This window comes from Anopheles bellator, chromosome X, assembly GCF_943735745.2.
Source record: "Anopheles bellator chromosome X, idAnoBellAS_SP24_06.2, whole genome shotgun sequence".
NCBI lineage: Eukaryota > Metazoa > Arthropoda > Insecta > Diptera > Culicidae > Anopheles > Anopheles bellator.
This window is the reverse complement of record NC_071287.1, coordinates 9,005,118-9,032,233: the sequence shown is the minus strand read 5'-3', so window position 1 is coordinate 9,032,233 and position 27,116 is coordinate 9,005,118. Positions and strand designations below refer to the sequence as shown.

At 45.2% G+C, this 27,116-nt stretch overlaps 5 protein-coding genes across 8 annotated transcripts; 4 read left to right on the top strand and 1 right to left on the bottom strand.

The window, feature by feature from the left end:
* Positions 1-1,515: 1,515 nt before the first annotated feature.
* Positions 1,516-7,696, top strand: LOC131213489 (progestin and adipoQ receptor family member 4). Its single transcript, XM_058207535.1, has 6 exons — positions 1,516-1,849; positions 2,162-2,377; positions 2,883-2,986; positions 3,091-3,228; positions 4,423-4,563; positions 4,661-7,696. The coding sequence occupies exons 1-6, from the start codon at positions 1,516-1,518 to the stop codon at positions 4,766-4,768; spliced, it is 1,041 nt and encodes a 346-aa protein (XP_058063518.1). The 3' UTR covers positions 4,769-7,696.
* A 7,866-nt stretch (positions 7,697-15,562) lies between these two features.
* On the top strand, positions 15,563-18,007 carry LOC131213935 (probable cardiolipin synthase (CMP-forming)). The gene is made up of 3 exons (XM_058208170.1): positions 15,563-16,673; positions 16,733-17,001; positions 17,194-18,007. Exons 1-2 carry the CDS (start codon positions 15,843-15,845, stop codon positions 16,979-16,981), a joined length of 1,080 nt encoding a protein of 359 aa, XP_058064153.1. The 5' UTR covers positions 15,563-15,842; the 3' UTR covers positions 16,982-17,001; positions 17,194-18,007.
* Positions 17,627-20,763, bottom strand: LOC131213934 (uncharacterized). Of its 3 annotated transcripts, none has more exons than XM_058208167.1 (4): positions 20,616-20,763; positions 19,989-20,192; positions 19,830-19,887; positions 17,627-19,757 (listed from the first exon to the last, which is right to left on the bottom strand). In XM_058208167.1, exons 1-4 carry the CDS (start codon positions 20,637-20,639, stop codon positions 18,877-18,879), a joined length of 1,167 nt encoding a protein of 388 aa, XP_058064150.1. In that variant the 5' UTR covers positions 20,640-20,763; the 3' UTR covers positions 17,627-18,876. The 3 variants fall into 3 exon arrangements, with proteins under 3 accessions (XP_058064150.1, XP_058064151.1, XP_058064152.1); XM_058208168.1 differs by having other exon boundaries at positions 17,627-19,751; XM_058208169.1 differs by lacking the exon at positions 20,616-20,763 and adding an exon at positions 20,525-20,565.
* A 290-nt stretch (positions 20,764-21,053) lies between these two features.
* LOC131213488 (SUMO-conjugating enzyme UBC9-B-like) lies at positions 21,054-22,216 on the top strand. The gene is made up of 6 exons (XM_058207534.1): positions 21,054-21,104; positions 21,165-21,171; positions 21,433-21,497; positions 21,578-21,661; positions 21,771-22,033; positions 22,125-22,216. The coding sequence occupies exons 1-6, from the start codon at positions 21,054-21,056 to the stop codon at positions 22,186-22,188; spliced, it is 534 nt and encodes a 177-aa protein (XP_058063517.1). The 3' UTR covers positions 22,189-22,216.
* Positions 22,217-24,088: 1,872 nt separating this feature from the next.
* Positions 24,089-26,650, top strand: LOC131213159 (probable nuclear transport factor 2). 2 transcript variants are annotated; one of them, XM_058207137.1, is made up of 4 exons: positions 24,089-24,412; positions 24,820-24,891; positions 24,986-25,084; positions 25,367-26,649. In XM_058207137.1, exons 1-4 carry the CDS (start codon positions 24,305-24,307, stop codon positions 25,478-25,480), a joined length of 393 nt encoding a protein of 130 aa, XP_058063120.1. In that variant the 5' UTR covers positions 24,089-24,304; the 3' UTR covers positions 25,481-26,649. The 2 variants fall into 2 exon arrangements, with proteins under 2 accessions (XP_058063120.1, XP_058063121.1); XM_058207138.1 differs by having other exon boundaries at positions 24,331-24,412; positions 24,824-24,891; positions 25,367-26,650.
* The last annotated feature ends 466 nt before the right edge of the window (positions 26,651-27,116 follow it).

Here is a 27,116-nt window from a genome sequence, read left to right as displayed (position 1 = left end):
TGCCAAAACGGCACACCGCGGTCCATCCATTTCAAACGGAGCGAATGCTCGACCGTGCCCCGACCCAGTCTGAGCCAGGCCGGCGAACCTGAGACCCCGGAGGCCACGGTGATGCACTTCGGAAGCTGCACAGTTGCCGGTTGCCGCCGACACTACCGGTAGTAGTCCCGGTAGTCACCTTTCCGACATTCGAGGGTGGCCCAGCAGTAGTGGCACGATCCCCGGTCCCCCCAGGAACAATGGGCGGCCAGTGGTTCCGGTCGGTGATTAGCCCGCGATAAACGCCATCCGCCAACTCCGACTCCTAGACGTTGAGATGGTCTACTAAACAACTCCAGCTCCAGCTCCCTTCCATCCTGGGGACCTACATCGGGGCCTGGGAGTGGGTGTATTGCAGGGTCGTCCCCCTCGTCGAAACCGCATCTCACCGACCCGGATCGGTGGGTTTCTGGCGCGTTTCGCGGCGTTTCCACGAGGACCAACCAGAGCAACCGGAACAGTCCCAGGTTGACCTGAAAATTGGCACATTTTATGTAACTTGTGCGCACCCGCGTGTGTATGTGTGTGGGTATATGTCGTGTGGTGTTTGTTATGTAAAAAGTACACCGAAAGCCACCCGCTCTTCCAAGTCGAGGGAACGCGCACACTCGTTACCCTTGAAAGCACCACCACCGCCGCCGCCGCCGATGCCGCGTAGAGTAATCCCATTAAAGGAAGTCCTCCCGGCGGTGACGGTGGTATCTCCGGACGACGTGGCCGGAAGTGTGACACGTGTGCACACGTGGTGCGGACCCGGGTACTACTTTTGCCAGTTTTCCCCCACGGCCAATTTGGAGCATCAGCGCGACCAACCGACCGATACACGACCTAGTGCCAGTCACGTTACACCACCGCACGGAGCGCGGTTGTTCTATTTTAAACGATCCATTCCATCCGGTGCTGCGGGGGGTGGCAGCTCTATTACCCTCTCTCCCCCTCTCTCTCTCTCGCTCTGGCACGCTCGTGTGCGCTAAGCTTTGCTGCTGGTGTTACTCTCGTGTTGTTGGGAAAGGCTCGAAAAACCCGTGGCATTTAGTCCCGGAGAGGGCGGGGGTTGTACCTTCGATCGATCGGCGGTCGGTGATCGACGGAACACCTTTACTGCGGCTCCTCCTCTTTTCGGACGGTTACATTCTATTCTTCATTCTACCTTTTGCAGCGTGTGCGGTACGGTTGTTCCTAGGACACTGACCAGGTTGAGCAAGGTATACAGGACTCTGGAGCTCTCTGCTCCTGCTCACTGGACGGGCCACCGGCTTCTAATCCTGACCTGGAGTCACTGATCTGATCCCCATCCGACCCCCGATATCTGCTCGCTATCTCTGGCCGTCCAAACAGAAAGACAGGAATATTTGGTAACGCCAGCACCGCGCACTACCGACGCTACCCGTCCGGACATCAGGTGGGACAGGACGTAGCCCACCGCAGTGTACCAACATTCCGGGCTGGACCGGCATCGTCGCAGGGCATACGACGATGGAGTCCACGGCCTTGAAACCGTCGGTGCTGGACCCCCCGGCGGGGGTACTGGAACACCCGGCACTCGGTCCCGGCAACACGGGCGTGCTGACGCCGGCGGCGACGACCACCGGCGTCGGGCCAACCACTGACGGCGGTAGCTCGGCGGTCCTGAAGCAGGTGCACCGCCTGCTGACACCGCCGTCCGATCTGCTCGAGTGGAAAGATATGCCCCAGCATCTGCAGTTCAACCCGTACGTGCTGACCGGCTACCGTCCCCTGCAGGGCGTCAAGGGCTGCCTGAGCAGCCTCTTCTACGTGCACAACGAAACCATCAACATCCTTACACACGGTAAGTGCACCGGTAGCGTTACAGTTCGTAGCAGGCCGTACCAGACCAGCAAGCAACCACGACTTTCAAGCTTCAACAGCTCATCACCGATCAAACACCGAGTGTCCACACGTCAACAGCAACAGCGCTCAAACGGGGGACAGTTCCCCCCATCAATCCATCAACCTCATCAACCAATAGCACTAGCACGATCATCATCGCCGTAGTGACACCTACACCTTAACCAAAGTCCAAAAAACTTGAACCTCACCTGCGCATGCATTTTCTTGTTTTCGTCTCTTTTTCTTCCATGCACGACACGCTCGACGGCAGGCATTCCGATCGTTTACATTCTGGCAACCGTGCCGGCAATGATGCCATGGGAGAAAGAGTACCGCTTTCTGTCGTGGTGTCATCTGGTCGGCTCCGTTGCACCGTGGTGCGGTAGCTTCGTCTACCACCTGTTCATGAACCTGGAGTGCGGCGAGGGCGTCTACTACCGGTTGCTGCAGCTGGACATGCTCGGCATCTGGATCAGCCAGAGCTTCGGTAAGACAAGCCGCCGGACAAGTCGGCCGGATCCGTTGCAAAACCCTAGCCACCGCCCTAGAGCAGCGGGGTCTGGCCAGGGTTTTGGAGCGAGCCTGTAATCTGTGCGAGCCTGCACGCAAGCCGCTCAGACATCGTGGCGCTACCGGACTGTCTCACTGTCTAAACGTTTCCAACAGTCACTACAAGACAAGACTGCTGTTGCTGCTGCTGCTGCTGCTGAGACACTAGACTAGTCACTGGTGTTGTGTGTAATCATTGACACTGGGACTCTGGGACCTGATGGCAGAGTGTGTGACAGATGGAACACTCCCGCGGATGACGTGTGACCCAGACCCAGGTCCAGAGCTCGTCCATCTGTCACATATTCTCGGACGGGCGCTGTGTAGGCTTTACGTTTACAATTTGATAGGCCACGGCCACGAGGTCGCAGAGTTTGTCCGGGTTTTGGCGTCCGGAAAGTGGCCGCTAGTCAGTGAACTGGTTCTCCGTTTTGCTTCCACAGGAGCGTTACCGATGGTGACGGCAACGGTGTACTGCCTCAATACCCCGTTGAAGTGGCTGCTCATCATTTCCTACTCGCTGCTGTGCATTTGGGGACTCTTTAAGGTACGTCCGTGGCGAATGGCCGTGACCTTGGCGTGTGGCCTCCCAAACCTTTATTCGCTCTAATTCTCGCTCTCTCTGCTTCTCTCTCACTTCCGCCCGCACAGGCTATGACGGCTTCATCACCATGGCAGCGGCGGCTCTGCTTCCTGCTGCCGTTCAGCATGCGGATCGTGCTGACGTTGCTGCGAATTTCCAATCTGGGCGGTGGCAACCCTACCTCACTCACCCACGTATTCCTTCAGGTAGGCGGCAGGATAAGCCTCCCCATCCCCCACAACAAAACACACACATCGCGATGGACCGCGTGCATGTGAACTTATTTTTATGACGGTTGTGCACCGGAACCGGGGTCGGAATCGCCCCTCAATTGATTATTCACCAATTTGAGCACCATGATGAGCCGCCAGGTGTCGGTGATGGTGCGCTGACATTCGGCCATCAATCATTCATTGCACCGGCAACACAAAGCCGGTCATTACCGATTACCACCTAAAGGTTAGCGTGTTCTCGGCACCCTCTGGTCGGCCCACTCTGGCCATCCCGGCTGTATCGAACACCGAAAACAGTCCTGTCAGTCCAGCCTAGCCCAGCAACTCCACACACCCATCGGTTGCACAATTACACACACGCAGCAGTTGGTGTGGGGCCGTGAATAATGGATGGTAATGATAGAGCGCCACCCCTACCTCATATAGCACCAGTGTCACACACACAGACCGCGAGGCACCACGCACGATAGTGTATGCCGACCATCGAGTGCCTCGCAAAACAAAACACCCAAACCCAAAACACGGAAAACCGAAACACGCCCTTCGTGATTTTTTTTTCTCAAGAAAAGGGTTTTTTTGGTGGCTCTCTACCGGGTTTTAATTAACGACTTTGACTGTCAGTTTGCCACAAGAACGGCCTCTACATCCGCTTTTGAAGATTCCAGTCGAGGTCCATTTGGGTAAATGGTCCATCGCCCGAATGAGCAACCCGAATCCCGTGAACTTGGGTTTGGAAGATAGATATGGATGGATATGAGAAGCATGTAAAAAAGTGTAAACTGTGAAATCTGTGCTGCATTGTGCCATGCCAGACATGGGACGTTTCAGCAGAACTAGTCACTCATAAGCTCAGTCAGGTGTTCTTCAACCGTGGTCTGAGGGTGCACCTGACTCAATTCGGTGACCCAGATGACTCCTAAGAGCTGGATCTGGAACGTTTTCCAACCGTCCTCGTCCTAATCGGCCCATAGCATCATGGAGATGCTCGATGCCACAGATGGCCCCAGACCCGAAGAGTGCAACACCCAATAGAACAGAACAAAATGCATCGATCAAAATCCTACACCCAAACCCTCGACGATAACGTATCGTACGCAAACTCGTAGCGTTGTAATGTCTTATATGGGTGACAAATGATTTGGGTAATTCTTTTTTCTCTGATGCTAGGACGCTGTATCAGCGCTAGGCGGAATCATCGGAGCAATGCATATCCCCGAGAAATGGTTTCCCGGCAGCGTAGACATCTACCTGAACTCACACAACATCATGCACGTGCTGGTGGTGGTCGCCGTCTACTCGATGCACCAGGTAAGTGCCACTCGCCGGAACGGCTTTGGTAAGCGAAAGACCGCTACAGCGAGGGGCTACTCTGTTCACTGTGCCTACCCTTCCACCTGTTCCAAAGGCTACTATACGGGACATTGAGTGGATGCAGCGGTCCGACTGCTACGGGCTCAACAGTAACGCCACGCTGGACATAGATACCGTCAGTGGATCGCGCCTGGAACTATGACTTGCGTCAAGACGCCAACCTAGCGCTGTAGCACGGGCGACATCGGCCAGCGGCCAGCAGAAGAAGCAATGCCCCACCACTAACACCACCGACGCCACCGCCGCCGACGACATCTGTTCTCGAACTGCTCAGCTAGCGAATCTAGCCTGCCGTCCCTCACTTGTCGTACGCGTAGAGGGTGTGCGAATGGCATAGCTTAGAATGATCAATATCGACGTGGGGAACGGTCAGAACGGTGGCTAGCACTCACGAACCGGTAGCGGTTACGCGTACATAGCGACCACAACACACACCATGAAATAGGAGACCATTGCACATCGGCAGATTCGCACCTAGAACCATATCATGGATGCTGTAGACGTCGTCGATACTTAGCACTTGGCACGTGAGCGAAGGCAAAATGTTTCAAACTCTTCGGGCCTAAATGGTAGTCGCCGTCGCCGCTAGCTACTAGCTCGACGTTTTGTCCTAGGATCCCCCTAGCCTAGCCTTGCTCGTTAAAAGACCAAACTAGTTCCTGTTTCCGCGCAGCGCGGAGCCGGCCTACACACAGTGCTTAACGTCCTCCAGTTGAGCCAGTCAGAGTCAGATTGGAGGAAACATAGCGAACCAATTACCAAGGCTTTCGCGTAGAGGCAACGTCAAACACGGTCATCCGACACGTAGCACGCTGACGTAGCGGTTGCTTCGTCCTTCTTCCCTGCAACTTAGCAAACTGCGTGGCGCTCTTCGATTTGCCCGGAAGTGACTCTAGCTAGACGATTACTATACTAACGTGTCGAATACCTTATAGAACCTAACATACCGTAGCACCCTAATTACAAAACAATTACGAAAGGCTGTTTAAGTAATAATTTTCCTACTGCTGTGAACATACTGGAGAATGGGCAAAGGTAGAAATAAGAGATGGTTGTTGGAAATCGAAAAGTGCAAGCTCTGTACGCCGCAACACACGCTGAGCTGAGTAGCAGTTCCCCTCTACCTTAGCCGGACTGTGCGTGTGCGCGTGCGTCGTCCGCTTAACCGTGGCTTTCCTCTCCCTCCGCGTTGGTTACATTCATGATCCACCAAACTTTGCAAAATAGCGTCTGTGATCGTTAAATTTAACATACAACACATTGTTACTAACGTTTAAAATGTGTCTTTAGTTACGTAAGCGAAACGGTGTGGGCCAATTTGAGTTGAGGTTAGGTAAAAGCAATAACAAAAGCTTGACTACCTAACGGCGGTCTATCTTACATATCGGTTGAAGTTCGTACGATATCGCGGAAACCCCCATTCGCGGCTCACTTGATTTTGTTAATAAACTTAACAAGTACCATTCTTTGAAGTATCGATTCGTTGCGGACCTTGAAAAGCTGCTACTTTTGTTCAAGACACACACACACACTGAGACCCACTCTAAAGCTATTAGAAAGCCTATGCTTCCAGCAGATACTAACCCAATAGAACGGTCAATCTAGTAGGTGAATCTGAGCGCACGGACAAACTAGTAAATACTACAATGAGTCCCTGTCTAAAACTAGTGACACGTCAGAACTGTCAAACTTGCACCGTGAACTCAGGCCGCCCTTCTGGGGCCGGGATTGCGTTTCACAACTTATGCGTGAAGTGCGAAAGTAACTTTTCTGGCGACATAATACTGATTTTATATCGAGTAGTCACACCATGGGTCACCGTCATGCTATGACACATCTTCGGGAATGCTCGCTTCACAGGAGCACACACGGTCAACGAAGCTGACATTATCCTTTCGTTCAAGTAACATGTTATGTATTGAAAAACAAAAAAAAACAATCCACGCAGTAGCAACGTATGGGTAGCCTAGACGGTGGCTGAATGTTGCGTGTGTCGCTCTCTGTGCAATTTTGTTTGACGATTAATTAAAGTTAGTGTAAAATATTTGAATTGATGAAAATACTACTCTTTTCACGCTTCTCTAGAACCCAAGCAAACTCTCAGACACTTCAGAAGCGAAATCCTTAACACTATTGTGCAATGTGATATGATATTTTTGCGCATGGAAGTGTACCAATTCTGGATATACGCAAGATATATAGCATATTATTTGCACACTGTGAAGAAGTCTTGTACTTGGACATGGCCGGGTTGGCCGGGTGCATGCATCTGAAAGTACCGAGAGCGTACTTGTGTATGAATACGCCCTGAGGCGCGGGCTGCGACATGATCCCCATGCCCTCGCCACCAGCGAAGGGCAAATATGTTCCAGTATGTGCGAATACTTGGCGAGATGTGCGCTACGTTTGGCAGACAAGAAACAGCAAAAAATTCCACTAATCCAAACAAAGCAACCAATTAAGGCGGAAGGACACAGAAAACAAAAATTACCAACATACTCAGCTGTAAAAAGCTTACTTACCAGTGAGTGTAAAATATCACCAAAAGTACCAAATTATTAAGCTGAATTTTGCGATCAACAAATACGTCCAAAAAGTAGGGGCAGATGTTTATCGTTGAGATCACATGGCTCGTTCTATCTCTCTCCATCTATCTCTATCTCTCTCTCTCTCTCTCTCTCTCTCTCTCTCTCTCTCTCTCTCTCTTTCGCACACACTCTATCTATCTCTATCTCTTTCTATCTTTTGTAAGGGGATATAGATTTACGATTGTGGATCGGCACGGTCGTCTGCGGGCTCGTCTCGCATTCGCGAAAAGTGAAATGTATCATTCTGCAAGTGCAATACTATTCGCTTCTTTAATTGGAAATGAATCGAAAGAGCGGAACATGCGTGACAAAGCAACACACCATATTGGCAAATTCAAAGCAACGCACACGCTCAATGCATTAAACGAGTGATCGTGAATTGACCAAAACAATTTTCTCAAATTATTAATTGCTCTATAGAATGCGTTCAGTTTGTAACTGATGGACTTTTAGTGAGTTAAAGAAAAAGAAAAAAATCGGAAAACAACCACTATAGAAAAACTTCCATTGAAATAAAGCAATAATATATACAAAACAGCCAATTTAATGTTTGGCTATTGTGAATCTTAATCCACGGAGTACGAGTTTACTATGGCGCAGAACAGTGGCTGTCAGTGCCACCGAGCTATCGAGTCAAACTCTAGATATGATAGTTCGACGCTCGATACGATTAGTAGAAACGCTGGCTATTCAAACGAAGCAGCCGAACGCTTCTCTGCGGCCCCACACAACCAGCCTTTTCTAGCTTTCTTTCAAACCCGAAGCAAACTATAACTGCAGCGCCAGACGAACGAGCGTAACGATTTTGGCATTTCCGATGAATGCCAAACTGTTGCGCCTCTGTCAAAAACGTTTATGGTCGGCCGACCGCAAAACCGATCAATAAGTTCTTAACATATTTGCGGGTATAGCAACAAAATTGAAAAAAAACAGAAAAAAATATTCAGAAATCAATTTATTTCTCTTCTATTTCTGTTTTCCCAGACCAAAAACACGAATGTAAACACGTTTGACATTTCGTTTTTATATTTTTGCTGCCACAAGAAGCGCAAACCAAATTAAATTTTTGCGGTTTGATTTGCGCTTGGTGTGGCCCCGCAGTAACAGTTTTCTTCCAACGAACCAGCAAAACCGAGTGGTGTATTTTTCCCGACATTAGCTCCTCGAGACAACAAACTTTGGACCACATCGCCCTGTTGGTCAAAAAGTGTAGACCGCTTTTACGGGACGCCGGAGGATACTTTCAGCCCCATGGTGAGTGGTGCTGAGTTGTTCGGCGATGGAGGCGCCTGGTAGTTGGGCGATGGACGCGCCTAGTGATTCGTCTGCTGGCGACGCCTGGTGGTTGACGCGCATGGCACTTCCCTGGTTGCTTTTCTTGGTTTAGATTCGGGTGCGGATTCACGTGGGTGTTTGAAAAACTACGGGAGCTGATCGCCAACACTAGAACAGCGTAGTGCAACCTAACGACGGGACAATTAACTCCCAACGCAACTGCCGAAGCGAATGAGAGTCACGATAAAACATCTAAGAGTGAATTATAAATCGAGAACGGCTATGACCTACAACTATAGAACGTATAACTACCTTTATGAAAGTATTTTCCGTCGTTAGCTACTAGTTTCTTACATCTTTCAGGTAATTCTTCGATTCCGTGTCGATAGAACTTCTTTTTTTTAGCGATCAACGCAGAGACTCATTTTTCAATACTTTCCTAAGAAGTGAACCGCTGTGCTGCCAAATCGTTACTCATGCAACGGAACAAATACTAGTCCGAAGGAGCAGCATCTGGTGAATACAGTGGGGGGATTTACACTTCCTATCCGACATGTTCGGAATAGGTTTTGACCAGTTTTGCGATGTGGGGTCGTCGTTTTCATCAGCGTTTCATAATATCAATCAGCGTTTATCACATCTTTTATCCTATTCTCGCCGTTTAATGGCCAAAGGTTTGCTTCAAATGGCTTAATTGTTGTAGATGGGATTGTCCATCAACAATTTCATTAGATTTGAAAAGCTCATCGTACATCACACTTTTCGTATCCCACCATATGCACAGCGTACCTTTGCGCAGGGAATATTTTGCTTTGGTTGTGATGGACCTGGTTCACTAGGCTGTATCCAGGGCTTTTGCGTTTAGGATTCTTGTAATAAACCCCTGTTTCATCACCTGTGACAATTCGGTACAACAATCTCTTTTTTCTGCCGCGCAAGCAATAATAAAGAAGTATTCCCCGGAAAAACACTTTATTAGGAAAAAACTCGACAGTTTAAGATACTTTTAAAAGGTTCATAAAAAACATTCATAAAAAAAAATTCATAAAAAATCTACACTGCGTTAGATGCGTATTGACAGTAATTTTGTATTTACGCAGGCTACGTTCGAGCTATATACTGTATACTATACTATAACTTTACAATGAAATGTCCAATCTTGAGTGCGTGAAGGTGGGGGGCAGTATCCAGCCGATATCTGCGTCGGAAACGAAACGCGGTTGCAAGAGCGCGGTCAGGAGCTTGGGACTTTATCTATGATTTTTTTTTTGTATTTTGCAAGTAGGGGAATGCATTTACGCACGCCGTGTGGGACTCACCCTCGCTGCCCACTAAACCCCACCTTGGTTCTCCATCCTACCCCTTCCGGGATTACCGTTACAGGCTTTACTTCGAAAGGGGCGACTAGGGCTTGTCCTTGTCTGTAATTTAACAAAAAGGAGCACTCCTGTGCTGTTTGCCCTCACTCCCGGTCGGCAGGTGCGGTGGACGCCGCCAACGCCTGCGCCACCGGCTGTTGTTGCTCTCGTCGCCATTCACCGAACAGTTTTGTTGTGATGGCTGCCGTCGAACGCTTCCTCATTCGCACACATGCGCTGGACGATGTTCTCCACCGCGAGTCCACTTCCAACCCTCTGCTGCATTTGCTCGCGAGCATCGTCGAACCGAGGGCACGCAAACCGGACGTGCACCGGCGACTCCACAACACCCTTACAAGTCGGACATTGCGACGACCGAGCTCTCCCTATCCTATGGAGATACTCCCGGAAGTAGCCGTGCCCAGTCAGGAACTGCGTTAGGGAGGGGTTGGTGGCCCCATGCTTCCGGTGCAGCCCGTATTCGAGGTCTGGGATTAGGCGGTACGTCCATCGTCCGTGCACGTCGTGCCGTGCCCGGGGATCGGCTCTCATAGCAGTTGCTGTCTTCCTCGATGAGGATCCCCACGGGGATCATTCCAGCAACCACGCTTACGGCCGCCAGGGATACAGTGTGGAAGGCGCCTCAGACCCGTATCGCAGCCAACCGGTGGACTCGATTGAGAGTCCCCACATTCCGCTTCGACGACAGTGCTTCCCTCCAGGCAGGACCCGCGTATCGTAGTACTGAGGTGACGACACTCGCCGCCAACCGTTTTTTGGTGCTGCCGAGGCCGCCAGTTCTGCGCATCATGCCAGAGAGAACGTCGAGCACCCTCATCGCCCTGCTGGAAGCCTGCTCAGCGTGAGTCCTGAAGCTAAGCCTGTAATCGATCATCACACCGAGGTATCGTATCGCTCTCCGGGAACGAATCACGAGGTCGTCGACCGCGATCGACACCCTCTTGGACGGACCTCAGATTGCAGACCACAACCACCTCAGTTTTGTGTCGAGCGACGAACAGGCCTAGTCCATTCATCCATGCATCCACCACTTCAATTGACCGCTCCGCGTTCACTTTCACCTCCGTCAGGCACTGGCCACAGACCGTCAGGACAATATCATCGGAGAAGACGACAACCAAAGTCCCGACTGGCAGCTTCAATCAGAGAGCACCATCATACATCATGTTCCAGAGCGTAGGCCCTAGAACAGAGACCCGAACGCCAGTCGTAAGCTGCACTTCCTGTGGATCTGAGTCAGTGTCGTAAAGCAAGACCCGGCCATCGAAATAGCTACCCAGTATACGACACAAGTAATCGGGAACCCTTGTACTGTGCAGTAACTGTGCAATAGCCAGCCAGCTAGCGCTGTTAAAGGCATTCTTCACGTCAACCGTGACAATCGCACATAGCCGGTTGCATCCGCTTGTTTGGCCTTGGCCATGCTAAAGGTATCGACCACCAATCCGATCTCCCCTTTCGGAAGCCGAACTGCCTACCGGAAAGGCTATGTGCTCCTTCCGCGTACTCAGTCAACCTGTTGAGGATCAACTTTTCCAGGAGTTTGCCCATGCTGTCCAGCAGGCAGATCGGCCTGTAGGACAAGTCTATGACCTAATCTATTAGGTTGGGGAAAAAGTCACGGACGTTTTTCACGATAGATGCCTTTAGTGTTCGATATCTCATGAAGTATCGATCGTACAGTTTCATGTTTAGGCTCTTCTTAAAGCTGATACTTTACACTTTTTTTTATGCTGGGCGGGAAACCTTCATAGACACCGTTAGGAGGGCGAGACCTCCTAGTCGGTAGTGTGGGATTTCCGGTCTCTGAGGAGTCCGGACCTACCCACTAAAACCCCCCCTACCAATGCCTTGAGACCCCTTCGGATCACCTGCTCGGTATTATCTTCGAAGGGGAGGCTGGACAAGTTTGTCCCACTCGTACCCCCATAGGTACGCTCGCTAAAATATCGCGCTCACGACTTAGTAAGGCTACTCATTCGAGGTTTGCTGTCGTGGTTTCCTCCTTTGCTCCTCCTGCTACTCAGAGCAAGCGCTTGTCATCGTTGTTTTCGCAAACCTACTGACTGCATCGAAAGCAGCAGGGGTCTCGCACATTAGCGCCACAACGCTTTCTGCTGCAACTTCTGCACCTAGCACGAGGTTCATGTGTTTCCTTGCTTTCTCAAAATGATCCTCAATTTATACTGGAGAACACCAACAAATCTCGTCCTAAGCCTCGCTGGCACGCAAAGACTATCGTTTGAAATTAACAAACTAAAAGAAAGCCCAATCAATAGATGCAATAATTCTATCCACCCTACAATACAAGACCTAATTATCTAAAGTTTTCAAAGTTAACTAGTTGTAAGATGTTTTTAGTTATTAGTTATAAATTATAAGTATGATAAAATGACTCAATGCCACGTGGCATAACATGTAATTTAAATGATTTTAATCGAAATATTTTCATTTAAATCATTTTGATACCTAACAATTATTAAATAGCTGCAATCCCAAAGTGGAATATCTCTGTACTCTTATGTAACCAAGCATTTATGTACAATAAAGATCCAAAAAATCTTTAAAAAAAATTTTTTTTTTTTTAGTACCCATGCCCGAAAAGAAGCTGAGTTAGGTGAAAGCTAACTTCACCGTGTGCTCTAGCCACCCATCGCTCTATATTGGGGATGAGACGGTGTGTCCATCTGCCATTTGTTTCCCTGTCCCAATCCCACTGCCAGTTTGCTAAGGACCTGCGCCTTGCCTCCGTGCGAATACCCGAATCGCCGTGCCTGGCATAGCATTCGCTGTCTTGCCTTTTTAGGGTTATGATAGGCATAATAGATGCTATCACGCCGACTGCTGATGTGGAGATTGTGCGGAAAGTGCATGTAACTCTGATGGCAGCTAGCCGGTGCACCCTGTTAAAGACCTCGCAGTTTTTACCCAGTCTCAATGCATTAACCCATGCCGGGCACGTGTACCGCAGTATCGACGTAGCCACAGTAGCAAGTATTCGCTTCTTTGAGCTACTGAGCGGCCCACTCCTACGCATCATGCCCCCCAGCGCACCAAGTGCATTCCTCGCCATGCTGGCTGCATGCTCCACGTGGTTACTGAAGGTAAGCCTATCGTCCAAAATCACTTCAAGGTATCTCATGGTTCTCTTAGACCGAACCACTAGGTCACCGATCTTAACCGATGCCTCTTGGACGGGATTACCGATAAGTATCATCTCGGTTTTGTGACGTGCCACGACCAGGCCACGACCCCTCATCCACGATTCCACCACCTCTACCGACCGCTCCGTGTTAACTTCTACTTCCCTCAAGGACTGCTCGCAGACCGTCAGGACCATATCGTCAGCAAAGCCGACAACCAAAGTCCCAACAGGCAGCCTCAGCCGCAGGACCCCGTCGAACATCATGTTCCATAGTGTAGGCCCCAGAACGGAGCCCTGTGGTACTCCTGCCGTAAGAGGCACTTCCTGTTGGCCTGAGTCAGTATCGTAAATTAGAACACGGTCATCGAAGTAGCTTTGGAGCATGTGGCACAAGTACTTAGGTATCCACATGCTGTGCAGCGACCTTGCGATCCCCAGCCAGCTAGCATTATTGAGTGCGTTCTTAACGTCTATTGTGACAATCGCACAGTACTTGTCCCTTCCTCGGTCCCTAGCAGTCTCCACCACCATACGGATAGCATCAGTCGTAGACCTCCCTGTACGGAAGCCGTACTGCCTATCTGATAGCCCTCGAGCTCCCTCCGTGTGAGGCGTCAGTCTGTTGAGAGTGAGCCGCTCAAGAAGTTTGCCCATGGAGTCCAGTAGGCAGATCGGTAGGCAATCAGTGAGTGAAAGGTTTATAGGTGTCAGCAAAATGGCACCAAAGAGGAAAAGAAAGTCACAAGCACAAGCCGCTGGAGACACAGTACAAGCCGCTGGAGACCTCGACCACAGGGGGATCAACGTGGGGAGACACAATTACAACCAGCAATGAAAACGATTTGCTGTCGACGGCTGGGGATGAACCCACTCCAGCTCCTAAACATAGACAACTGATCACGGCCAATGGGCCCAATTACGAAACTCGAATCGAGAACTCGAACGGTCATCCGAGTTCATTTTGCTATCGCGGCAGTCGATCGACTTTCCGTACGGAAAGGATGAACTTTCCGTAACGGGAGCTTTCAACTTGATGAACTTCTTTTGTCGAACGATCGACTTGTCACCGCATTATGAAACTCGAACGGATTGTCGTATTCGACAATCCGGCTTCTGCCAACTTTTTTCTGCGGAAAGAGCAGCTCTGTTAGGATGTCTTTGATTTTATCAATTTGTTTGTATTGTTTATGCTCTGCAGGGATAGCTAGGTAGGCCGAAAGGATACTAGTGGGTTTTTTTCATTCATGTGGTAGTTAATTACCCCGTAAAGAAACTAATTAGTTCGGAAGAAAGAAAGGCAAGAGTAGGTAAGTGTTTTCTATTCCTGTGGTTACCGCAGTCCCGAATAGGCCGGGAAGATACGGGTCATTTTTTTTTTTAATCATGTTGCTACAGCAGTTGCAAATAGGGCGAAGAGATTCGGGTAAGTTTGTTTCTATTTCGGAAAGTAGGGTCAAAAACATTTCCCTTGAGATGCGAAAATTTTTCTTGAACCCGCAACAACATTATTACATGAAAGAAAAATCGATTGATCATTTTCGATTTTGGGCACACTTACCCTGGTGATAAAAAATTCACTTGGTCGGATTAACATCGCAATATTTTGTGATGAATCGTTATATTTTCAGTTTCTTCGCTATCACTGTCGCTGTCGAAAACGTAATACGCGGAAATCATCTTAAAATTTCAGAAATATAATAGCAAGAATCGTACGCCCATCTGGACTGCTATCTGTGTATGTGTATCTGTGTGTGAAATGTTTACAAAAATGCACCAGAATGGCAGTTCGTACTCGAAGAGCTTGACAAGCATTCATATTTAAGCTTTTTAGCACATTTTAGCACATTTGGCGCTCGCAGCTTCTCTAATTGAAAACCGTGATCCCGACAATCGAGTTCGACAAACGAGAACGAGAAGTTCACTCGATTCCACCGTACGAGTTCTGTAATAGGGGGGGCATGTTCTCAGCCACAATTTCGCCGGAAACCAAACAGCCACAATCCGCACCAAACAGTCAGTTGTTGTGGGTACATTGGCTTCTCTTGCACAATGTGTGGGCTTCCCGAACCACAATACTGCTAATTAACATAGCCACGTAGATGTAAATGATCTTCAATGAGATGTGCTTTTGGCGAATAATTTGGCGATTTGCCACTTCGGAAATAAAATTTTATTATTTTCCAATTTCTGCAACCAGAATTATATTTTATACATAAATGTCATGAATGAACCTTCCAAACAAATGTTTAACCACTGAAAAATATTCAGCCGTTTTTCTTATAACCAAATCAAGCATCGTTAATGAAACACCCTGTATTTTTGCTGCCACACGAAGCGTAAAGGATCTGACGTTCTTACGCTCCGAATTACGGCTCGTGTAGCGGCACAGTATGAGGAAAGTCATATTCGCTATATTCATCGATGAATGCGGCGAAATGATGGGTGAAATAACGTCAAGGAATGAACAAAAACACAAAGCGAAACGATGTAGAGAATGAACCTTTTAAGATTGTGTGAGTTATACAACTTTCATGGCTTACAAAATTATGTAAACCCCATAGTGTACAATTTGGACCACGAAGTAATCTGCAATACGCAAACACCACACTTTTTGTGATTTTCGTGCGTTTCTGTTCGATCGTACGTGGGTTGATGAAAGCATAACAGAATGGTATGGAAAGCGTGTCGTTCGCTTTGAACGTGTCCCACTACGCCCGAGATCGGGAACTGCGACTTCTGCGAATCTAGTACGCAATCACAAAACTTATTGTAGCAGCCGGTGTATGCCGTGTAGTGGAGCAATTTTTTTCCCTCAACATTTGCAATAGAATGATGTTGAATGTAGCTGCACATTCGCTGCTTGCGCAATCCAGTTCGCGATTCCTGATGAGATTATCGCGGCACTACCAACATTGGGCGCTCGGCTGTACTGTATGTTTCTGTCGACAAGAATCGCAATACTTCTCCGGTCGACAACTGGCGCGGTTCCGCGGTACCGCGTACCGGTTACACCAACCGAACGTGCGGGGCAGCATCTACGATGGCAACGAACCATATTTCGACCTTTCACCGACTTGTACCGATCGCTGGAACGCTGGCTCCCCTTTCTACCGCTGTTATTCCTCTGACCCAAAGAAGGAGAACCACCGGTATGAGATAGCTGTAAAATCGGTGGAAAGAGCTGAGCTGTTACAGACTGTCCTGTTGAAAAACAAAAGATTGCTGCAAGAAAAACGCGACGTTCTAGTGCGCGACATCCGAGAACGGAAGGAAAAGGTAAAGGAGCGCGTAGAGGAGGTGATTGAACGAGAGAACGTGGCCACCCTACCGAATCTACTCTGCATAGGTCGTATTATTGCTTCGCCCTACCTCGGCTACCAGATTGTGCAGGGCGATTTTCGGTTCGCTATGGCAATTTTGGTTGTGGCGGGGCTCACTGATCTGGCAGATGGCTGGATAGCGCGTCAATGGCCAAATCAGGCTTCTCGGCTTGGCTCATTTCTCGATCCGATGGCAGACAAAATCCTAGTTGGTGTAATGGTTGCGGCAATGTCGTACATTGGCCACTTGCCCATCTGGCTAACGGTCATGGTACTCTTTCGCGACGTGTTTCTCATCGGAGCTGGGTTCGTCATCCGCTACATTAGTCTCCCGCAACCAGTAAGCAACACGCTCTACCGTAATTTGTCGATTATTTTTTTAATATCTCTTTTCGCTAGCGCACCTTGTCCCGGTACTTCGATGTAACGCATGCTACGGCTCAACTAGCGCCCACCTTCATTAGCAAACTGAACACTGCCGTGCAACTAGTCATGGTGGCCGCTACGCTTGGTGCTCCGATCTTCAGTTACATCGATCACGCATATCTGCACGGGCTATGGTACCTAACGGGATTCACCACAGTTGCCGCAGCTGTGAGCTACCTCACCAACAAGGATACGTACAAGATATTGCGAAAAAACCCTTAGAGACACCGAACTACCTCGAGGTTGGTTGGCTTTTTTAACTGGAGATTTTACTGTGTTATCTTTTTCTCAACTATTCCAGAACAGTTGTACCACTGTTGAGCATTTCTTTTTAATTTATTTAAAAAGAAATATAAAAAAAAACTTTTCAACACACAAAACAAAATGTTGTTTTTTCATTTTTTATTTTTGGTAAACGATATTGTTTTTCATAGTCTACGCGAGCTAAATAACGACAATGGATGCAGATTGGTCACTCTGCCAATCTGCCAGACAGGTCACCCACAAAACCACGTGGATGTCCCCGGATGGAGCTACTTCAAATAGATCGAGCGTCGACATCAACCGAGTCTGCGCAACGTCAGGACCTATAGAGGGACCAACATCGACTCAAATCATTACCTCGTTGGCGATTCTGGTGATTTTATGTAAAATAACTAACCCCAGTACAGCGGGCGCGAACAATGCGCAGACTTAGAACAACGGACTCCTGCTCTTCTACGAAAAAAAATTAAATTAATTTGAAAAGTAAATGGTACATTCACCGTTCATTCGTTACATTATGCAATGATTCTCGAAGAGAAACAATAGGAAAGAAATTGTTATCATATATTCATATATTTTCTCAGAACATCGTTTTTCGACCGAATTTGTGTCCTAACGAACAAACCATGTTCGGAAAGATTATTTGAGTTTTATTATTCGTGTTCTGCCTTTTGAAAACATTTATTCATAGTATATGCTGCCTAAATAGTATCTAGATGAATAGATGTAATATTTATAAAGTCTGTGAAGTTTCACGGACGTACAATAGCTGTCTCTATTTAAATAAAATTAAATTAAATTTCCGTAATTAGTGTATATATTAAAGATTAAAAAATACGCCATGAGCACTCTCACATCTTCATACATAAACTTAATTGTTAGAGATTACAAGAAGAATTCCACTCTCTTAAATTTTGTTAATTTTACACGGGAGTTGAATGTTAAATGTTAAATAACTATTACGGAAATAAAACTATGATTAAAAGTAAGCTACACCTGCTCTACACTAAATTCCCGCTGACTCCACCATTCACAAACTCCTAAGTCTACGCTTTTTTTAATTTCTTAATTTAGGAAATGATAGTTTTCAGATTTTATTTCTCCATATCCTTACATCTCAGAAATTACTCCATTAAAGTAATTGTTTGCACACAAAAACATTCTCATACTAGCAAAAACACAAAAAGTAATCACCACGCTCTCGTTCTAACTGTTACAGTCTAATTACTTTATACTAGATTATACAGGTCTTCCACACAGCGATTGGTATAGTACACAATCAGTATCAGCAACATTTTAAATGGTTGCCTCTGGCATAGGCTTCATAGACAGTTTGGAAAAGAACTGTCGATTGCTGAAATATCTGAAGTATGGTATAAGACTATACGAAATAAGAATAAGACTATAATGTTCAACGTGAATCTGTTTTTGACAGTCGTTTTACTCTCATGTATTTCCCTTCTTCATTTAGCAAGATGTTGTCGCCTCATTCCATGTTTCCATTTTCCATTTCCCGGCCGTTCCTAATCGCTATCGATGTAGTGGCACCATATCAAAAGGGGTATAGTACGCCACGTTTATCCGGCAGCATTGTTGTGCCACCATTCCGAGTGCCACGGAACCATTCTCATGGCATAATCAGCCCAGCGGCGTCTGGCGAGACGTATACGCTGCACAACAGTAACGGCTTCTTCGTTTTGCTTATAAATTATTTCGTTACTATAAAAGGAAAAACAACATAATGTACTAACGCAACATAAGTTCTTGGCCGAATCAACTATTTAAACGAACAAAATATGTTTTTGGCTAGGAAACTTTTTTGATAAATAACGCAATGTTTCCTTTACCCTACTCTACGTTGTAATTTTTTCGTCAACTTTCTTGCTCCCAACGTTTGGGTTTGCTTCTCCCTTTGTGAAGGATTCTCGTTTCGTGGGACTTGTTATCTTAGAGCGCAATATTGCCACCAATCTAGAAGCAAAAATGGACGCTGGTCGCAGGTTGTGGGAGATCAGAGTGCCAGCCGTATTCTTCGCAAGCTTCTCTGGACGATTTGGTGGTGTGTATCTAGTCTCTTGCGCCCTACCAATAGAGGTCTCCTCTTCTTCGATATTAAGATTAGAAATATCGGACAGAGTGAGATCTTTTTCGTCGTCTTCCAGTAAAAGGCTCGAATATGATTGGGAAGTGTTGTTTTCACTTAATGAAGCTTGGGGCCGGATGCTTTCCTCTTCTACGCTGCGACACGACCTTGATGAGGTTCGCCCTAGTCTGTACCTGCGTGGTGAAGTACTTATATGCTGGCAAGAATCGCTGTTTATGCGTAAGGAAACAGGAACGCGCCAATCAGCCTTTTCTTGACACCGACCACCACTAGTTGAACCGGAATCTGAGAAAGCGCCGCACAGTTGTGATGATTCGTCACTTTCATCGTCACTACACATCATACTGACTTCGTCTTGGTCGATGTTTTCAATAGCGAAGCCAGAAGCTGATGTTGCGGAAGAGGAAACAATGGAAACTGACGAGGTGTAATTGGATCGATTGGATGAGCACGGCGAACGGCTCACCACCGGTGACGAAGAGGATGAAGCCAGCGGTGACCTGCACTGCATGTTATAATTTTCGTCGCTTTCACCAGACAGTTGCTCACCAGTCTGCATTGCGTCGATTTTCGACAAGATATGCGGATAAAAATCACGTGCTGTCGAATTGTTGGGTTCGTATTCTAAAACTGAAACCGATTGGTAAAAAGTGATGTGATGGGTTAACAAGAAGCATGTATGTGTCCCGTTGCTACTCTTACTTTGCTTGCAGTATCGCAGCGCGTTAACGTAGTCGCGTATCATAACAGCGGACAAAAACTGTAAACAGAGAAACAATAAATGTCGTTGGAAGGTTCAATCAAATCAATTTCTGATCAACCAATCTTCCGAGCAAGGTCTGTAATCGTAGTTACACATACTTCCGCCAACAATTCTGTGGGTGCTGATATGCTTTCATCTGCGTCGGTGTATTCAGACAAACTTTGACTCAAGTCGTCAGTAGATGATGACTGTAGCATAGCGATCGACGAATCTTCCACGCGTGGTGCAGTTCCATCGCCTACCAGTTCCCCAGGGGAGTTGTTAATGTTCAGCGTATTACCATTTGTGTCATCAAGCATAGCCTGTACGAAATGGATAAACGAAATGATCAATCGCTTTTACCTAATATAATTTCCAACACGGAATAGTCAGTAAGTGCAAGAGTAAAAAAAGTTACAAAACTATTAACCATTTTGCCCAAAGTGTTTTGTGTTGTTTATTTCTATCCCGTGTCTGTGTCACAGCGGCAAAACGCGAGCTTAAGTAAAAACATTAAACACAGTGATCATAGAATGATATCGGATGCTGAGCATCAAAGTTAGAATAGGATGAATGAACTCGCTCTAGGTATTTATCGCGAAATTGAAACCAACCATCTTGGATAAGGCCTTGCTATATGTTAAAACAACAATACCATTGGCAAAACCTAGGCGACAATGCTACGTTTAATCGATTGCTACAGAACTGTACACGACAAAACTCAGGAACAATCATGCGCGTCTTACCATTTTGAAGTAAAAATTATACATATCGTATTACACCGTAAATTCTTAAGATATATGGAGGAAGCAAGACTTGAATCATTTCAAAACTACCTTAAATAATTGAAATGTGCCTATCTCTAATTGCGCAGCGTTACTCCACAAGAGCATAGCTGAACGAAACAACATTTTAATCAAAACAAACAAATCTAGAATTGTTTTACAAAAATCCTATACAACAACGTTATAATAAGGGGCGATCTGAAAGATTGCTTTCAACATCAAACCTGATTGGTTGAAAATGCATTTTGAGTTCCTTATGTGTCAAAAATTCAACTCCCTGATTGGTCAAATAAAATGCTACCCTGAAGAAAAACTCCAAACTATTTTTACTAAAGTCAATTGGTCGCATCTTGCGAGAGAAATTGGAGGAAATAATTTATTTTGGGTTCCACGTTCATTATGAAGTTCAATGAAGGCTTCCACGATGTAAACCATTGCCTTAACCATCATGTAAATAAAATGTTTTTCAGAATTTTCGCATCTTTAACGTTCGTTTTGAATCTTCAGTAGTTAATCTGTCAGAACGCAACGAACGGATTCTTAACGGTTTCATCTCAACACTTCATGCTTAAGAGCCGAATGTTAAGCGATACAGCTCAAGGGATCTATAATACAAAAGAAAAAAAACTCTGCTACGCCGCTGCTGAAGAGACAGGATCGTTCCTGCACTGCTTGAAGCTACAAAAGTGAAACAGTGTGTAAAATATTACTATTGTGCAAAATTGATTACTTTTCTAACTTAAAATTGTACTTTTATACACATGTATCTATAATATAGTGTCTTCATCTTCAATTACACGCTTGATGATGGAGCGTAAAGCTTGGCGCTCTAACCCACAATTTGTAAGTGCGCAATTAGCTAATGGCGACGGACAACCATATATTTCGTGCTATTTTAATGTGTAACTCTTATTCATCGAAAGGGATTCATAGCCAAGCCGGTAAAAAATAGTGATGGAAGTTTAAACCTTCTGCAATGGGAATGTGCTATCCCAGGGAAAAAGAACGTAAGTTGTAGATAAAAGCCATAAAAAAAGAGGGTTACTCTTTGTCTTAGTTTTCTTTATTCAATTTAACTCTTCTGATACAAATTTGTGAATTGTTTTGTGATTTCAGACACCATGGGAAGGAGGCGTGTATAAACTAATTATGTTTTTTAGTGCCGATTATCCGACAGTCCCCCCTTTGTGCAGATTTCAGCCGGCTTTGTTTCACCCAAATGTGTTCCCATCCGGTACGATTTGCCTCTCACTTCTGGACAATAAAAAGGATTACACTCCATCCATAACTATAAAACAAATTTTGGTCGCCATACAGCATTTGCTGAACAACCCTAATATAAATGACCCTGCTCAAGCTGAAGCATATAACGTTTATTGGTAAGATGCAAAGTACCATCATGAGGATTGTTGCATTAACAATCATAGAACACTGTAGCAATAATTTTAATGTATTTTTTTCCATTTTCAGCTCAAATATTCAGGAATATGAAAGGCGAGTGCGGGCACTGGCCCTTGCCAGAACACCACAATAATACAAAGGCATTAACATAAATATTCTACGGGCATTCATGTTATTGTTCGACGGGCGTAAATGTGCCTGCAACATTTGTACATACAGAAAAGTTCAATTCAGAAGCGAAGAAAAACATAGCTTTTGCTAGTGTCATAAACTGCATGTTTTCATAATAAATTTCGTGCCGAAATCAAACATATTCTTCAATTCGTGAAATCGTTTATACATACACTATAAATGAAAGAGGCAGAGGCCGCTTTGCCTTCTATAGATTGCCACCAATCGATCGAAATCGAAAAACGATCTAACTGAAGCGTTATCACCACAAGCTGTAGGTCCTTGTGCATGCACTTAGCTAAGTTATTGCTATTAGCTGTAAGTTTCTCACCATTTGTTCGAATTTATTTAGCAGCGACTGATCGGCGAATGAAGGCCAAAGAGAATGACTGTCGGTTTTGGCCGCAACACAACTGCCGCTTGTCGCACGGTTCTCGCGCAAATCGACAAAGTTTTCGTCGAATATTTGCGCTGTGAGAATGCATAGTTTTTTTTATCTTTAATCAAATTTACCTAGTATGTAATGTAATATGCAAACGATATGATGCTTTATTGTTTCTTTGGAGATGGTAAAAGTAAATTAAACTTTACAAGCTTCATTGATTGTCCAAAAGATATTTTGTTCGTTGGCAGTCATGGTAAAACTGCAGATTGTTTTTACAGTCCTTGTATCGATACATAGGCCCATTGCAATACAAGCAGCGGCAACACGGTTCATGTCGTGTTTCCATGTAGTGTTGAATAATATCATTAGGCATTGATGCTACAAACGAAGAATGACACGATAAACAGTATGCCGTTCCAAGGACTTTTTTAATGAAGCGATTGTTCACTGCGTCGTGTTCGGACGTATCCATAGAATATGTGGCAGAAGTGCACGGGCTCCGGATGAATTCTTTGTTTCTTTTACTTGTTGGATATTCATTTCTGCAAAGAAGCTTCGCTGTAATAATAACCAAAGACAGATAGTTCACGTCCGAGTTGTTTTACCCAGTTTTATTCACAGACGAGGCTAAACCAATGAATATTTTCACATCCAAAGCGATCCATGATGACAATCTGAGCTGTCAACATTAAAGTCAGTTGGTTACTAGCATCACTGCACCTTTGCTACAGAAAATGTAGGCACGCCATGCATTGGAGTGTTTCATTCATTAAATAATAATTAAAGATGTAGAAAAATGCTTTCGCCGTCACCAACACAATTGCATGGTGTGTTATACACGCACGGTCGATTTGGGGAGCTTCCGTTATTTTTATAAAAGTTGATGCTGACAGCCATCGCCATGCAGTTATGTTAGAAGGCAAGCGTCTACATCTTCAAATAATATTTAAAACTTGAAGCAAACCCATAAAAGGTATTGCATAGACTTTCTCTTGCCAGGGTGTGGTCAATTAAACGGCTTCTATCAACAGAAAGTCAAATCAAGCTGTTTGTGGAATTTTCATGGGGATATTACAGATGCTTCAACGAGATGCTTGAAGCGATCAATGACTTATACCGAATACAGTTCGTTGCTAGCACCGCCACATCTTAGCTACATAAAGTACTGGCAACACTGAAGAAAGGTTACTAAACAATCATAGAATAGTTAAGAATGTAAGCAACTTGCATCGCCATCACAAACGTAAGGCAATTATTGTCATCATCATCTTTTATAAAATTAATAAAACTCCACAAAATGACAGTGTGTATACAACACACCGAGCCGAGTGAGGTTATATTGTGTTGTTTACGTTTATGATTTTACGATCTAGGTGGCCAGGTGTAAATTTCACCCGGATTTTATGCAGGCAAGGCGCGGCGGTGCTAGCAACTTACTTTAGTACCGAGGGCTTTCGTACAGTGGGTTTGACAATCGCTCTGGCATTGCATGAATGCAATTTTAGGAAGGCTTTCTTCTTTTTCTCTTATCTCTGTGTTCCGACTAAATGTATCTGTGGTATTACTGTTCTAGGTAACCGCACAGGAAAAGCAAATTTGCCAACACTAGCGGTGTTGGTTGACGTTAAGTCTATAATTGGGCAGTGTATATAAGTGTACGACGTTATATAGTTTGTTTAGGTATTTTATCATAATGGCATTAAATCCACAATACGAAGAAATCGGTAAAGGATTTGTAACCCAGTACTATGCCTTGTTTGATGACTCAACTCGCCGATCCAGCTTGGTTAATCTGTACAACGTAAGTATGGTCCGACTAATATTCCACAAGACCTGAAGCATCTCGCATTGATGTTGGTTTCGGCAATTTGTGCCCAACGACGTGAATGTGACGAACAACATAAACACATTTTGATTTGGCCTAAGCTTATTGAATCTCGCACCTCCTACCAAACACTCAACTGTTTCGCGAAGCTTCTTGATTTTCATTTATTTTTATTAAGTGTATCAGTTTCGAAAATGTCGCAGCCCCGGGCGTTATTGAAATGCATTGAAGCTTGTTGGTTAGTTTCTGTATTATGGTGCCGCTGCAGTTATAACCTCAAAAAGTTGCAATAGTTGGTTACACTGTAGCAGACGTCATATGAAATAAACTGGGCATATACGTAGACTTTTCAATACTTTACAATATTTTCTTTTCCTTTGTAGACAGAACTGTCCTTTATGACATTTGAAGGGCAACAAATACAAGGTGCTGCTAAAATTCTAGAAAAACTACAGGTAAATACGACTATCGTTAGATTCAGCCACGCTGTTCGTATAATGCACATACGCTTCGGAGAATGATTCACATGTTGTTGGTATCTATTTTAAGAGTCTCGCCTTCCAAAACATAAACCGTGTGCTGACAGCCGTCGATTCCCAACCAATGTTCGACGGTGGCGTGCTGATCAGTGTTCTAGGAAGACTACAAGTAAGTCACAGTCATGTTTCATATGTAGTTTAATTTCGACAGGCGTGATACAAAGAAATGAATGATACAAACAATACAAAGATTTTAATTGTTCATCAATAACTATTTTATTCTGTCCTCTTTTTAAAAGGACGTGTACACCTTTCATTCGTATTCGAGCAGCACAAAGCATTTCATGATTAAACGATTTCATGGTTAAAGAACCTAATTTTCCAAAACAGAAAAATTTTAGATTCTATTTTATTGTCATAACGTTTTTTTTTCTTCAACTTTACTTTTCAGTGTGACGATGACCCACCGCACGCGTACTCGCAGACATTCGTGTTGAAACCTATCGGAACGTCCTTCTATTGCGCTCATGACATTTTCCGCCTTAACATTCATAACTCAGCATAAAATGTTTATGCCTTCCGCACAGACAAAAAATATTCCCAAATCAGACGGTACGCGACATTTATTCATTTCCCTCGAACATTTCTTAAGTATGGAAACCTTTTGTGACGACATGGTATGATAGTCGGTATAAATGCTTAATTCATAGCTTCTGCAACCCGTCTTATACGCCAGTTAAAATCTCGAAAGGAAAGTACCATTTTATATTTGAGTCAATTCTGAATTCGATTTGCATTAGTCTCTATTGTTGGCCTCCAATAGTGAATTCTTGACTAAACACAAATTTGATAAAAACACGTATATCAATTGAAAAAAACGCTTCTTTTCGCGGGTATGTTCCCATGATTTTCGTTTTCCAAAAGAATCGCAGACATTGTCTTATTTTGTTTTGTAAACATTGTCATTTTACAAACTAAGTGTTCGTTTATCTTATTTCGAGCACTTGGCATAAAGGCAACAATCTTCGCCAACACGCAGCGTATGTTGAATTTGGTGTTAAATGGATAATTGATTCATTACACATTTAGTTACTATTGTAAAATGCTGCAAGATATAAATAGAATGCAGGCTAGTTTTTTTATGTCAAAAGAGTATGACAATTTGCAGAAAACAGCTAAAGAGAGGACTCGTCAATCGTGGTATGAGCCAAATATTTTATATGCACAATCGAATTAGCCGAAGGAAAATGTGTGCGGATGACTTCAAAACCATTAGAAGTATAGACCATAGACCGGCGACATGGCGAATAGTTCAACCTATTCGGTATAACCTCTTTTACACAGAATTGTGTGTACGTGGCACAACGTAACAGGCCAATCATCGCTATCGATAATAATTGCGTGTTTGGCTTGTCGATAAAATAAATTATGCTTAAATATTAACGATTGTGAAAAAATATTTTTGTTTACTACTTTTATGCCAGAGTCATCATCTAAAGAAAAATTTAATTATGCCAAAGTAGCAACTTCATTTCTAATATTAGAATTTTCAATGCAAATGGAATAAAATTGCCTAATCTCGAACTCGAAGCAGAAGAAAAAAAAATGGTTATCGTATTTAAAACAAATTATTCTCAAATCAAATCGCTGTCAATTATTGATGAATTTTTAATTCTCAGTTGATAGAATTGAATCATGGATCAATCCTTCTGAAGTGCGCAAAGGTGGGATGAAACCTAGCGTAACAGTATTTGGAAAACGAATACTAGTAGTAATGCGATTTGATTTCTATATATATTTTTTAAATGCCTTTTCATTTTTAAGTTGTTCTCGATACAGAAATATACTCCTGTTGTTGTCCCAAACCGCCACCGCCACCGCCACACGCCGCGTGTGTGAGGTGAGGCCAGAGGGGCAGGAATGCGTTTGTTCAGCGTCCTTTCATCACATCCTTTGCTTCTCGTTACGGCGTACTTTCCTTGCGGAACGCACGTCTTCTTGGCGATGGGCGAGGGCCTAACACCGTCAGACCTCCTTGTACGGACCAGCACTAGGCCTGGTTGCCTCGGCCAGCCGTGCGATTGTACGGTGTATCTCCCACCGTCTTCGATGTTCCGGATCCGCGACTGCTGGTAAGCCGCTCGACGTTGGTCCGCTCGCTAGGTGTCGTAGGGCACCTAGAGAGCCGATGCTGGGCCCTT